This window comes from Macaca fascicularis, chromosome 6 (genome assembly GCF_037993035.2).
Source record: "Macaca fascicularis isolate 582-1 chromosome 6, T2T-MFA8v1.1".
NCBI classification, from domain to species: Eukaryota; Metazoa; Chordata; class Mammalia; order Primates; family Cercopithecidae; genus Macaca; species Macaca fascicularis.
Genome location: NC_088380.1, coordinates 15,405,624 through 15,419,194, shown reverse-complemented (window position 1 = coordinate 15,419,194; position 13,571 = coordinate 15,405,624). Strand labels below are relative to the sequence as shown.

At 45.2% G+C, this 13,571-nt stretch overlaps 1 protein-coding gene across 4 annotated transcripts in view; it reads left to right on the top strand.

Moving 5' to 3' along the window:
* The window catches only part of ANKH (ANKH inorganic pyrophosphate transport regulator), a 156,920-nt gene that overhangs the window by 110,863 nt on the left and 32,486 nt on the right, over positions 1-13,571 (top strand). For all 4 annotated transcript variants that reach the window (XM_005556608.5, XM_015451221.4, XM_065546103.2 and 1 more), the window contains 4 exons: positions 1,782-1,865; positions 6,822-6,992; positions 8,750-8,884; positions 12,050-12,142. In XM_005556608.5, coding sequence (XP_005556665.1) covers positions 1,782-1,865; positions 6,822-6,992; positions 8,750-8,884; positions 12,050-12,142 — 483 coding nt within the window. The remainder of the gene's footprint in view (positions 1-1,781; positions 1,866-6,821; positions 6,993-8,749; positions 8,885-12,049; positions 12,143-13,571) is intronic.

The window sequence follows — 13,571 nt, the reverse complement described above, 5'->3', positions numbered from 1 at the left end:
TGAAAATTTTGATGCAGATACACAGTTCTTTTCTGATATACTCAGGATCAAAGGATCAGAATCACTTTCTGATAAACTTACCACTTGTGTGGCACAGACACCCACAGTTTCAGAGTAAGAATCTGTTGAACATATTGGCAGGGATTCATTATTTTAATAACCAACTTTACCCCGTTAGCTCAGGGCTGCCCATTTCCATAAATTCTTTGTCATGATACTGAGGAGTGCTTAAACAGCGCTTTCATTCTCTTCTGCTGTCTTATAAATATAAAAAAGACTTAGCAGAAAAGGAAAAAAATAGATATATGTATATGTTTTCCAATAAGGTCCAGTGCTGGAAAGTAAACCCTTTCCTTTGGCTCCATTTTGAATTATTCTTGGAAGGAGACTTAAAAATATGTTAGTCTGTATAGTTTTTACCACCCCACCTCAAGTTTATATGCAGTTAGATGCATGATGTAAGTGCATAACTGGCTTCCCTGCAGTGCCTGAATTAGCCCATAGTGGTGGCCCAGTTAGAGAACTGAAGGAAGTGGCCTTTCTGACATCCCTAAAGAGTCGAAGCCCAGCTTCCTGGCCAGGTCCATGCTGTTGCTCTGAGGCCTGTCCTCCCATCTGTGTTAGAAGTGGGACTCTACACACATAGAAGAGTTACAGTTATACGGTGAATTCTAGGAACTCAGGACTGTTAGTAAAAGTGGATTGCAGATTCTTAAGGACCTGGTGGTCCATGTCCCTTCAGCTGTATTTATTTGCCATAAGAGACTTTCTGAAATCAAACAGAACACCAGAGCATTTGTAATTGGTACCCTTTTCTTCCATGTTTCTTCTGTAAGTTCCCCCCAAAACCCTGGTATAACAGCACGAGATGGCTAATAAAAATGAAAATAATGAACATTTATAAGGACCAGATCAACTCCTCCCTCCCCACCCCCTCACACCAGCAGCATGGCGCTGATGTATTGGTTGGAGAGAGAATGTTTAAAGCCAGGAAGCTTATTATATGGTGGCTGTCAGACAACAAAGCCAGCCCACAGCCGTGATTTGCAGATGGGCAGGGAATTAGCTGTTGCTCTGCTAAGTCTTGACGTGGACCTGGGGAATAGACCCTGCTTGTCGCATTGTGTGTAGCTCAGATGAAATGTCATTTCTGTATCAGTCCAAATCAACCTTGAAGGTAAGAAGAGTGATCCTTAAACAGAGCCCGTCATGAACTTGAAACCTTCTCCAGACCTGCTGTTCCCCGGGCTTTTCATCTGCTCCCCTCATAGCACCTTCCTCCTCATCTCCCAAAGTGTCAGGTCAGATCCTGCCCAAACTTGAAGGCAAGAAAACAGTAGACTCTAATCAGTCAGTGAGCGCCGGTAATAACTGTAATAACTCAGACCCAAATGAGAGCCCTCATGATGACGTGCATCACGTGGGAAGGATGCTGCTTTGGGACTGAGATGCTTGAGAGAGAGAGATTGCGTTTCCTCCATTCTTGGTATTCCTTCAGCTTTCCTGCCAGGCGTACAAACCTAATAGTGCACTAGTCTGCATGCAATTGGTGCTAAATAAATACCTGCGTGCAGTCCTTCACTCCACTGGAAAACTCTAACGTGGAACCAGGCACCAGATCAAGTTACAGTAATTTTACCAACCAAAGATTTATCAGACCTTGGCGCTAAGGCTTTGAGGGGCTATAAAGTATATTTCAGGAATGTCCAGTAAATCGCATCAACCAGAAACCGCATAATATTGAAGGTGTATCTCATGCCAAATTCTTTTCTTTCTGGCAGGCATGGACCCATGCTGGCATTCTCTTAAAACACAAATACAGTTTCCTGGTGGGATGTGCCTCAATCTCAGATGTCATAGCTCAGGTAAATATGGTCTGTGTGTCAATCAGAGCTCCTCAGAGTCCCCTTCTGGCATGTGTAACTGATGTGTGATTTACATTTATTCACTGTGTAGTACATTCTGCATTCGACCTGGTTTTGCCAGCACTGTTATATCACATAGAGACCTCAATACATATTTGCTAAATGGTTGAGAAAAGGAAACTCGCTGTAATAAAAGTGTGTATAATCTTGCTAGAATACGGGCTGTAAGAATTTAAATTTAAATAAAGAGGTTTTGACCTTTATTTTTAAAGAGCTTGCATGTGAGGTGACTCTACAGTCATACCTAGTACCTTTTGGCATGTCTTAGGGTCACTGTGCACTTGCCTGGGTGCCCTCTGTGTGGCCTAACACTATGTCACTGTGTTCTAGAGAGAGGGGCTCTTAGGAATTATTCTTAAACGTTCTTATAATCCTCTGTTGTTACCATGCAGAGCTGCCATTCACTTCCCCACATTTAGAAAGAACCAGGAAGTTGATTCAGCTGCCTTTCCACGCCGTCTGAGAAGAAGGCCTACATCCCACTCTCTGTTGGGTCCAATTCTCTGAGCCCTGGCACTCAACCCTGGCTTTCTGTCCTTTCTTCTTCTACCAAGGATAGAGCATGAACAATTTTAGTGGAAAAATCGATTGAATTCCTATGATTTATAAGTTAGACTAAGTTCCTACAGTCAGGGATTTGGGAGAATGATTTCTTCATAGAGGAGGAGGTTAGACTATATCTCTACATGCCCTTCCAAATTCTCATTTCTTTCTTTTTTCTTTTTCTTTTTTTTTTTTGAGACGGAGTTTCGCTTTTGTCAAATGGCATGATCTTGGCTCACTGCAACCTCCACTTCCCAGGTTCAAGTGATTCTCCTGCCTCAGCCTCCTGAGTAGCTGGGATTATAGGCACCTGCCACCATGCCCAGCTAATTTTTGTATTTTTAGTAGAGACGGGGCTTCTCCATTTTGGCCAGGTTGGTCTCAAACTCCTGACCTTAGGTAATCTGCCCACCTCAGCCTCCCAAAGTGCTGGGATTACAGGTGTGAGCCACCACGCCCAGTCTCATTTCTATTCTATGAACATTTCCATACATTTTTCCTTTCTTGCACACCCTGATCTCTTAGCCCCCTTCTTGAAATAATCTACTGTTGAACTGTTAGTATGAAGACCAATAATTTCCAGATTAATTGTGTTTACTCCGTGGATCACTATTATAAGTAGTTTAAATGGATTTCTACTAACACATTGTGTGTGTGTGTGTGTTTGTGTGTAAATACTAGCAATACTAGCAACCATCATTCTTTGGTATGTCTTTGTTAATTTTCTTAAGAGTGAGTAGAGAATTTTGTCCCAGTCTTACTGTCTGTATCCTCTGGGAGATGAACTAGACTGCCTTATTCACTCTAATCACTTCATTTGAAATTCAGTAAGCCTCTCTAATTTCAAACACTGGCATCAGCAAGTTGGTGAGCATTTGTGAGCACACATTTGTAGATGTGTGTTTTTTTAAAGGCAAAAAAAAAAAAATTCCTTAACTTTGCCTGAAATAAACATAGTAGCCATCCAAGGACAGAAGAAGAAAAGCGTATCTCTGAAAAAGACTTTGCCAGTACACCTACAGCCATTTTCCTCCTCTGTTTTAAACCTGATCCTGGCCCTTGCCTGTTGAGGGAAGGCCTGCAAGTTCAGAATAAACAGATCTGGTTAGTGGGAGCGTGGAAGCCAAGTTCAGATGCCATCTGGCTTCAGGCTGTGCCTGGTGGAGTAGTTATTTTAAACCTTGTTGCTTGAGTTCCTACCACAATTTGGCTAGGGGAGTAAATTCTCTTTTTAAAGTCTTTTACCCTCAGGCTTCCGCTTATTACCTGAAAATATTTGTTAGGTATGAAAACATACCTAAGTTGGTAATGAGTAAATAGATTCCATGCAAAGTACTTTGAAATACCACCTTGGCATAAATAGCACATAATCACCAATCACCAGTGATAAAATGGAAATCATTTATAATGCCTCAAATTTCAATGGCAATTCTCGAGGGGGGGGTTGTTTTGTTTTGTTTTGTTTTCAAGTTTTACTAAATTAATGGGTTTCACATAATAGTACAAAAAACCTCTTGGTTTGGTGCAAACATGCAGTGCTTTTCTGTGCCATCATTATTTTAACAGTTATGTGTTCCAGTCAGTCATTGCCAAGGGATTCGTGAAAACATATTGCTGTTTTTGTTTTATTCCCTGGTCATCTGGACCTTCTTAGCTTGCTTGATATCAAGGTGAGAAATCTCAAGGTTGTTTGCCGTCTTCGGATTTCCATCCTGTAACTCCTCTGCTATCATCAGCCCTTGCCTTTCAAGGTCAGCTGACATTCCAAGGCTGGTCAGATCATAATGTGTACATCCCCTGCATTCCTGTAAATTCCCTTATCTCCTGCCTTTTCATCTCAGCCTTCCGAGAAAATTCCTCTGAACCAACCCTGTGTTATGCATCTTCCTGCACTTCCGTGGTGCTTCTGCAAAAGGTTACACCATGGAACAAACTGATCAAACTGTGAATGCACAATCTTTTTTTTTTTTTTTTTTTTTTTTTGAGACGGAGTCTCGCGCTGTTGCCCAGGCTGGAGTGCAGTGGCCGGATCTCAGCTCACTGCAAGCTCCGCCTCCCGGGTTTACGCCATTCTCCTGCCTCAGCCTCCCGAGTAACTGGGATTACAGGCGCCCGCCAACTCACCCGGCTAGTTTTTTGTATTTTTTTTTTAGTAGAGACGGGGTTTCACCGTGTTCACCAGGATGGTCTCGATCTCCTGACCTCGTGATCCACCCGCCTCGGCCTCCCAAAGTGCTGGGATTACAGGCTTGAGCCACCGCGCCCGGCCTGAATGCACAATCTTATCCCTCACCTCTGCTGACTCTGTAGGAATTATTTCAGAGGGTGTTTCTCTGCCTCTCACCTCCCAACATATAACCTCATTTCCCACCTCACAGAGTCAGTTGCAGCAACCAAATTCATCACCTTCCAGCCAACAAACCTACACACTTACCTTCCAGCCCTGCATCCTCCCCATTCTCTTCTCATTGTAAGGGACGAAGTGTCCCTCCCCCCATCCAGGGCCACTCCTCTGGGTCCTGGCCTGTGCTGCTTTCTCAGGAACCTGTTCCCTGCTTTCTCATGCATCGTTTCCCTTGTCCTGTTGTGCTCAAATCTCTGCCATGTTAACACAGCAACAAGAAGCTTCCTGTGTATTTCACCTAACTCTTTAGCTACACTTCTCTATCACTTTATAGCCAAACTTCCTGGGAGGGTGGCTTCTACTCACTGTCTTTTTCACTTCCCTTTCATTCTCTACCTACTTGAGGCTGACTTCCACCCCCATCAGCCCACCTAGATGGTTCTTACTAATGACTTTCCTGCCATTAAACACAGCAGGCAGCTTCCCCAATCTTCTCTCTGTTGACTGTCCCCTCCTCAGTCACACACTCCTTCCCACCGGCCCTCCCACCGCTGCAGTCCTGGTTTTTACGTGCTTCAGCTTGTTTTTTCCATTGATATTTAGCCATTAAGGTTGATGTAGCTCAGGAATATGCATTGTCCTGCCTTTGTTCTCAGTATGCTTCTGAGGTCTTTGGAATGACTGGATCCCAGGAGGACTCTAGACAAAAGCTGGGCTGATTCTCTGATTTTTGCAGGACAGGGAGGTTAATACATTGTGAAGCTTGCTTTAGAGACTGTACCATTGGATAGAGATATAAACATTATTGTAATTTCATTCTCTCCTGACTCTGGTTATTTCAACCTATTCTACTTTTATAGGTTAGTATTTTAAATGTTAATATAAGTTGTTTTATAATTATTACTGTTGGTGTTTTTTGGCAGAATTTTCAGTGGCTCTTTTTTGAGGTAGGGTCTCACTGTTACCCAGGCTGGAGTGCAGTGACACAATTAAAACTCACTGTAACCTGAAACTCCTGAGCTCAAGTGAACCTCCCACCTCAGCTTCCAAAGTAGCTAGGACTACAGGCGCGCATCACCACACCTGGCTCATTTTTAAAAATCTTTTATAGAGATGGGGTCTCACTATGTTGCCCAAGCTGGTCTGGAACTGCTGGCCCCCAGCAATCTTCCAGCCTCAGCCTCCCAAAGCACTGAGATCACAGGTGTGAGCCATGGCACCCAGCCCATTTTTAGTGCCTTCGATCCTATAAACATTACTGTCTGTTTTCCTGTATACATCATTGATCACTTCTGTTTTTTTCTTTGTTAAATGTAGCCTAGTTCTCTGGTGTGTGTTACATACACACGTGAGTGTCCAGCCTCGAGAGGGAAAAGCTACTTTAAGTTGGTAATGAGTAAATAGATTCCATGCACAGTACTTTGAAATACCACCTTGGCATAAATAGCAAGTAATCACTAATCACCAATGGTAAAATGGAAATTATTTATAATGCCTCCCATTTCAGTGGCAATTCTCGAGGGGTGTTTTTTTGTTTTGTTTTGTTTTTGTTTAATTTTACTAAGTTAATGGGTTTCACACAATAGTACATCTTGCACCAAATCTCTTGGTTTGGTGCAAACATGCAGTGCTTTTCTGTGCTGTCATTATTTTAAGTTATATGTTCCAGTCAGTCATTGCCAAGGGACTCGTGAAAACATATTGCATAGATTGTTTTTTAAGCAGTAACCTTAAAAACGATGCCTTGAAAGATGCTTGTAGTTGCTTGAAAGAATTTTCATGGTGGGTATAACAGAATGATCAGTGTGTCCCTCCAGTGAACTGCAAACATCTGCACCTGAGTTACATGAGAGCGACACTAGGCCATCATCCAGTTTTCGCCTCTCTTTGCATAAAAATCAAGGTCTTTGCTCAGAGGTCTGTCTCAGGTTCCAGAGCATGGCCCTGTGCTTCTGTTGATCGGTTCCTGCTTCTCCCCTCTGACCTGTTCCCGTTCTCCCTTCTCTCAGGTTGTTTTTGTAGCCATTTTGCTTCACAGTCACCTGGAATGCCGGGAGCCCCTGCTCATCCCCATCCTCTCCTTGTACATGGGCGCACTTGTGCGCTGCACCACCCTGTGCCTGGGCTACTACAAGAACATCCACGACATCATCCCCGACAGAAGTGGCCCGGAGCTGGGGGTACGTCTGCCAACCCAACCGTGATCTAAGACTCGGAGTAGAATAAAACTGTGTTCTACCTCTTAGAAAATGAGAAATCAGTGACATCAAAACATGAAATTGGCCAGGAGTCATACCCAGAGGCTGAGTGCTAGGTGTCTGCCGGGAAAGACAGTTGGAGAATTAATGAACTCAAACAGATGGATGTGATCTGAGATGTCACTGTCCAGTCTCCTTATCCCATAGGAGGAGACAGAGGCACAGAGAATCTGTGGCCAAGGAATAGATACGACATTCGTGGTTTCTCTTGCTCTTCTAAGTTACTCTGCAGTCAACAAAGGTTTCAGGACCCACGTTACCTTTGAGTTTACATTTCACTGTGTTTAATTTTATAGCAGGGATCCAGGCTTTGTTTATACTTTCTTCAATGTACCAGTCCCTTATTCAGGTACCTCCTGGGGACCGAGTACAACATTAGGTACCATAGGGCAACACAGAAATTTTGAGATATGGTCTCTACCCTCAAGCAGCATCATATCCCGTTTGGCAGGTCAGAACAATACAGAAGCAACAATTAAACAGTCATCTGAGACAGCACATCACCTGTATGAGGATTTAGGAGCCACTAACACTGGGAGAAGGATTGTAGTGATGTAGTGTAAGATGCCTCCTTGGAGGAGGCAGATCTTGCTGTGCCCTGAAAGTTGAATAAGAAACAAGTAGGAGTGAGATAGAGAACCTTAGAGAGATGACCAAAGCATTCTGTTTGTTGTAAGTATAAACCGTATCTGATTTCTGCGTGTGCTAATTTTCCCTTCCCATAGGTATGAGACATCATTTGGTTTGTCTGCATTTAGCTGTAAGGCATCTACAGCCCTAAATTCATCCCCTCACCTTACCCTGATCCCCACTTGGGCCACACATTACTTTGTGGTGTCAAGCAGTAATTGTTTTGACCACTTACCTCCATCCAAGGTCAGGCTGTCAGTGAAATCCTATCTAGTTATCTCATCACTAGGCCAACCACAAATTGGTCTTGATGGTAACAATCTGTCTCTTAACATTTAGCCACCAGCAAAAGGAAATAAAGTGGCCACGATGGTTCTGTGATGTAATTCTCACCCTTTTGAACAATCAAAACCAAAATTGCATAATGAAAGCCAGGCTTTAAAGATATCCCACACCTTTGCCACAGAAGTCTTAGAAATCCCTTGTTCTTTACATGCCTTTATTTTGGTTATGCTTTTGAGCAGTTTACATGACGTCTATGAGAGCTCCGAGAATAAGAACCTCTGTAGTCAATTTCTACACTGCCAAAATAATTAGGCACATTTTTGTGAGCTGATTCCAAAATAAATTATAATAACTTTTTTATTTCTAAGAGTTACCTCTTCCTGACATGGCTTCTAGCCAGCCCATTTGATGAGATTAACAAAGACTTAATTTCAAACCTGTTTCTCAGGCCCTAGATGTGGGTTCTACCTTGGTTAGAGATTCCCTGAGTCCCAGTATGGAAAAGAGTGGTTGGGATCCATTAAATTTCAGTGTGTGTTTTAATTTCACAGCAGCTTGCCAGCTGTCTCAGTTAATTTCTATTAAGACTGAACATTTTATTTTAATTCAACTTGGCTTGTCTACAGACACTTTTCCTTATATTACTTTCAAGTATAATGAATTGGCTGGTGATTAACATACGAAGGAAAAGCTTTGATTCTGAATTGTTTTTTCCATTCTACTTGTAAAGTTTAGGTAACTTTTATCTTCGTTTCTTAATGTAGGGAGATGCAACAATAAGAAAGATGCTGAGCTTCTGGTGGCCTTTGGCTCTCATTCTGGCCACACAGAGAATCAGTCGGCCTATTGTCAACCTGTTTGTTTCCCGGGACCTTGGTGGCAGTTCTGCAGCCACAGAGGTAGGCCATGCTTTGGGGATGTGGGGCTTATAATCAGCTTGGTGGGGCAGGGGGTGCCGAAACTGATGTCCAGTTCTTCTTGAGAGCTCAAGTAATTCTCCAATTTTAAATTACCTGACAGTCACCCTAGGAAACCATAAAGATCTCGTTCAGTGACGTATAATCATGTAATTGTATATTTTTATGATTATGGGAGAAAACCTGTCATGCATGTCATACATCCTTCTTGCTTATCATATGAGGAACTGAGGCACAGAAAGAAAAGGTTAAAGGCACAGAACTCGCTGGAAGCTGGGCTAGTGTTAGAATCCAGGTTTTCTGACTCCTACTCCGTTTTCCATGTCCACGGAGCCAGCACCGGCCTCTTCACCGTGGGGGCAGAGGACGATGGAGCATGCCACGTGGCAGCCGAGTGGGACACACCCAGTGGCTGCAGGGCCGCTGCCTCTGTGTTGACCCAGCCTGCCCTCACCTGCCCTTCATCGTCATGCATGTGCCACCCCACCCGTCACCACCACACCCGTGCCTGGCCTGCCCACCTCAGATGGGGAGCTCCTTGATCGAACAGACTTTCTCTGGAAACTGGCAGCCACTCCAGAGAAAGAGTTGACTCATTTTTCCCTCTTTCAAGTTGGGTTTGAACAAATAGAATTACTTCATTGGCTTCCTCCTCCACTGCCCTCTGGAGAATTAATTCCAACTCTGGAACTGCTGCTCCCGAGGAAGGCTCATGGCTGCCCACGAGGGCCCCCTGTCCAGGGCCTGCCTCGCGGGGAGCGGTCTGGAGCCCTAACTGCACTGTCAGCATGTCTCCAGCCAGAGCCCCTGCCAGTTTCCATGTCCTGGGAAGCTGCTCATGTTCTCCTGGAAAGAGAAGCACATAAATCCAAAGCAGAACACTTTCTCTTGCTTCGGTGTGTTCCTGGATTTTGTTTTTTGAGTCATGAGCGTCATCTTGGGTGGCTACTGTAACACACAGTTTTTGTTCTTGAATACTTCAGTTCAAGTTTCTCATAAAAAGTATGGAACCCCCGCCACCTGTGTGCTAGAATTCCATCCTCCCCTTTAACAAAAGAAAAAGGACAAGTATACGTTAGAGCCATTTGAAAATTGCCCTCGATGGCATATAGGAACAGCACGTGGGGTACAGCGCTGGCATTTATTGGTCATCTGCTCATGTGCCAGGCATTTATGTACATTTCCTTGACTCCCCAATAACCCTATGGGATGGATATTATTCTTACTGTTCCACCAGAGGAGCAAGAAGGAGAGCTGTGGGAGAGGTGGTGCTTTGCACAGCTGGGGAGCGATGAGGTGAAGGTTTGGATCCAGGTCTGCGCGATCCCAACGCTCCTTTTTGTTCTAGCACACCACGCCACACCACACTTCCGTCACACTGCTGGGGACTTGCCTCATGTTCCTGGAACCTCCGGGCATTGCCGTTTCGTTAATTAAAACAGATGAAGCTCGCTTTCCTCCTTCACAGGCTAGGCAGAGAGTTGAACACTGCCAGGATGTAGGTTTAGATGCTTTGTTTTCACTTTTCTTCCTTTTCATTCATATAGGGAAGGAACTGTCATTGTATTTTTCTCCTTTAAGAGGCGGGGTCTTGCTTTGTCACCCAGGTAGGAGTGTAGTGGTGGCACGATCATAGCTCACTGCAGCCTCGATCTCCTGGGCTAAAGCAATCCTCCCACCTCAGCCTCCTGAGCCACCATGCCCAACTAATATTTCAATTTCTTTTGTAGAGACGATGTCTCGCTTTGTTGTCCAGGCTGGTCTCAAACTCCTTGGCTCAAGCAGTTCTCCAATCTCAGCCTCTCAAAGTGCTGGAATTATAGGCATGAGCTACCATGTCTGGTCAGAAACTCATATTTTCATGGAAACACATTGATAGCTTTCTGCACAAAATGTGTATTTAATTTTCTTAAATTAAAAATCTAAATTGGGCCATAGTGACCAAACAGACTGGGAGTGAGTTGGGTTGGAAGGAGAGTAGCACAGAGCCATCAACAACCACCGAAAATGTCAGCGTCCCTGAAGGATGGAGTGGAGGCTTAGAGGTGGATCCCAAGGAAGAGACCCTCCGAAGAGCAGGGAGGGCTCGCAATTTCATTTTGAGAATCCAGAATAAATAGGGCTAGACTAGAGGGTTCTGTGTAGCTCAATGGAATGAGCAAAGATTCTGGAGTTGGGTGGACCTGGGTTGAAATCTTGGCGTCTCAGAGCAGTGGATGGTCTTTTCCCATCTTTATAGCCTACACTTTAAGATTAAGGTGTAATAAAACCCAAAGGGAAGGATTGAAACTGTCTTTGCAAACATATGACTGAGACAGTGAAAGAGATCTGACTTAACTGACTCCATCTTGCTTCTAACCTCCCAGCCATCCTTGTTCTTTCCTGGGCATAGGCCAAACTAACTTTGGGAGAAACTTATAGTTTATAGTTTAAACAAAAATGGTAAGAGCAAAGCAGACCTCCTTCTTGCCTGGGGACTAGATTGCCTTTGTAGAACTAGCATTAGCCACAAGATTAGAAATGATGCTTTAGGGGTCATGCAGCCGGAGGCTACAACATTCTGACCCTCCCTAAGCTGCTCCAAAGATCAGTGCTTACTTTGCAGACCCTGCACTTGATGGATCAGCTGGCCCCACGCAGATCAATCAACTGGCTCATCTGAGCTTGTGGCCCCCACCCAGGAACTCACTGAGCACACGAAGACAGCTCTGACTTCCTGTGATTTCATCTCTGACCCCAGTGCTCGGGGAGACTGATTTGAATAATAATAAAACTCTGGTCTCCCTCAAAAAGAAAAAAAAAAGAGAGAAAAAATAAAAGGAATCTTGGCTTGCCAGCCAGTGGTCTGCACCTCTTTCTCGTTGCATCCGCATAAAACATGATGCATCCCCATTGTTTCACGTCCACTTTGTTGGCTGGCTCATTCCACTCGCAAGGATGCGGCGGAGTGCCTGCCCCTAGGAGCCCAATTTGCTGTCAGTTCCCCCCGCCCCGGGCTGTCCTGTGACTGCCTGATGTTTGTCCCCCAGTGTGGAGGGCTCTTTCCTCAGTGGCTGCACCTGAGCCAGCGTGCTTTGTCACCTACTCTAGCTCCTGGAGGGCTTTCTGCTGATACCCTGCTAACTCTGCCACCTCTTCCTGTTGCAGGCCGTGGCGATTTTGACAGCCACGTACCCCGTGGGTCACATGCCATACGGCTGGTTGACGGAGATCCGTGCTGTCTATCCTGCTTTCGACAAGGTGAGAACCCGTGCGGTGTCGTGTCTGAAACACGCTTTTGAAATGACTACTTGATAGACAGGGCTCTCTGACGAGGGACACTTTGTTGCTCCTCAGTCCTGCTTCCCTTTGTAAGGTTAATATGACGTTGGGGACGTTGAAGGAATATTTTCCTCAGAAAATAACAGGCAAGTTGAAGCTTGCCTTGACGCTGATCCCGTGATGCTTTTCCAAAGTGATCTTCTGTAGTTACTTTCAGGTTATTCCCATTGAGTAATGATTTGTTTGCGAAAGGGAAAATAAACTTCCCCCAAAATCAATTTATGGAATTTTATTTCTGTGGTTTGTTTCTTTAAACGAATACTTTGTTGACCCCCTACCAGATGGCTAAGGTGTAGGCAGGAAGCCATGCTCCTGGCTTCATGAGGATGTGGTTCTCTTTCTGTGGGCTGGCCTACCTGCGTGCTCAAGCCTGGCCATAGGCAAGACCTGGGTCCAGTGTTTTGATATGGCAGACGTATTCCAGTGGAAAGCCTCTGTTGACAGCTGCTGTGTCTCCCCAGCCACAAGAGTCACATAACCCTTCTGCTATGTAACTTGTGACCCAGTCAGCACTGTCCTGCTGTCATTCAATAGAAGTCTATTTTACAGCATTATGATTTAAACCTATAGACTTTTATTAATACTCTAAAACAAATGGCTGGTGAAACATACTCCAAAAATAGTCTACAGTGTTTTAAATGATACGTTGGAAGGAGGCAAACAGGCTGCCACTTCTTACCACGAAGGGCGCCTGTTGTGCCTTGAATGTCCGCAGAACTAGCAGCCACTGCCAGCGTCATGCTGTCTTATCCCAGCCAGAGCCTGTGAGGTGAGGAAAGGAAGCCTCCTAGCCAGCGGTGTCCACAGCGCTCAACTCTGGCAGAATGGGCAGCTTGGCACTGGACCCTGGGTAATGCTGGTCCCTCCCGCCTTCCCCCACCACCGGCCTAACCTCTCCTGGGCACAGGAAGCCCTGGGAAGCCACACCACAAGGCTAGGCCACTGGCTACAGGCTTCCCTCCTTTCTTCACATGGCCACCAGCTTTCAGAATGCCCCCCTGAGACCGTTTGTGGGTTCTGGGAGGGGCAAGGCCTGGGGAGCAGGGACTGGGGACCCCCTCTCCCCCACCACACCTTACAGCCTGGCCCAAGGGCATCCGCCCAAGCATCTCTGAAAGTGTGAGATGGAGACGGAGGATCAAGTCTGGAGTATCACCCACATCTGCCCTCCTCCTCCTCTGCTCCTGCAGTTCCCGAGCAGTTTCTCTGTTAGGGCATGCTTGTACAAACACACACACACATCCACCCCCACACATAGCCTGCTCCCACTTCCCTATCAGGACATTCTTCCACTGCCAGCCCCCAGGCCACTCTTCCCTGTCTCTATCACTTGCATCCTCTATTTCCC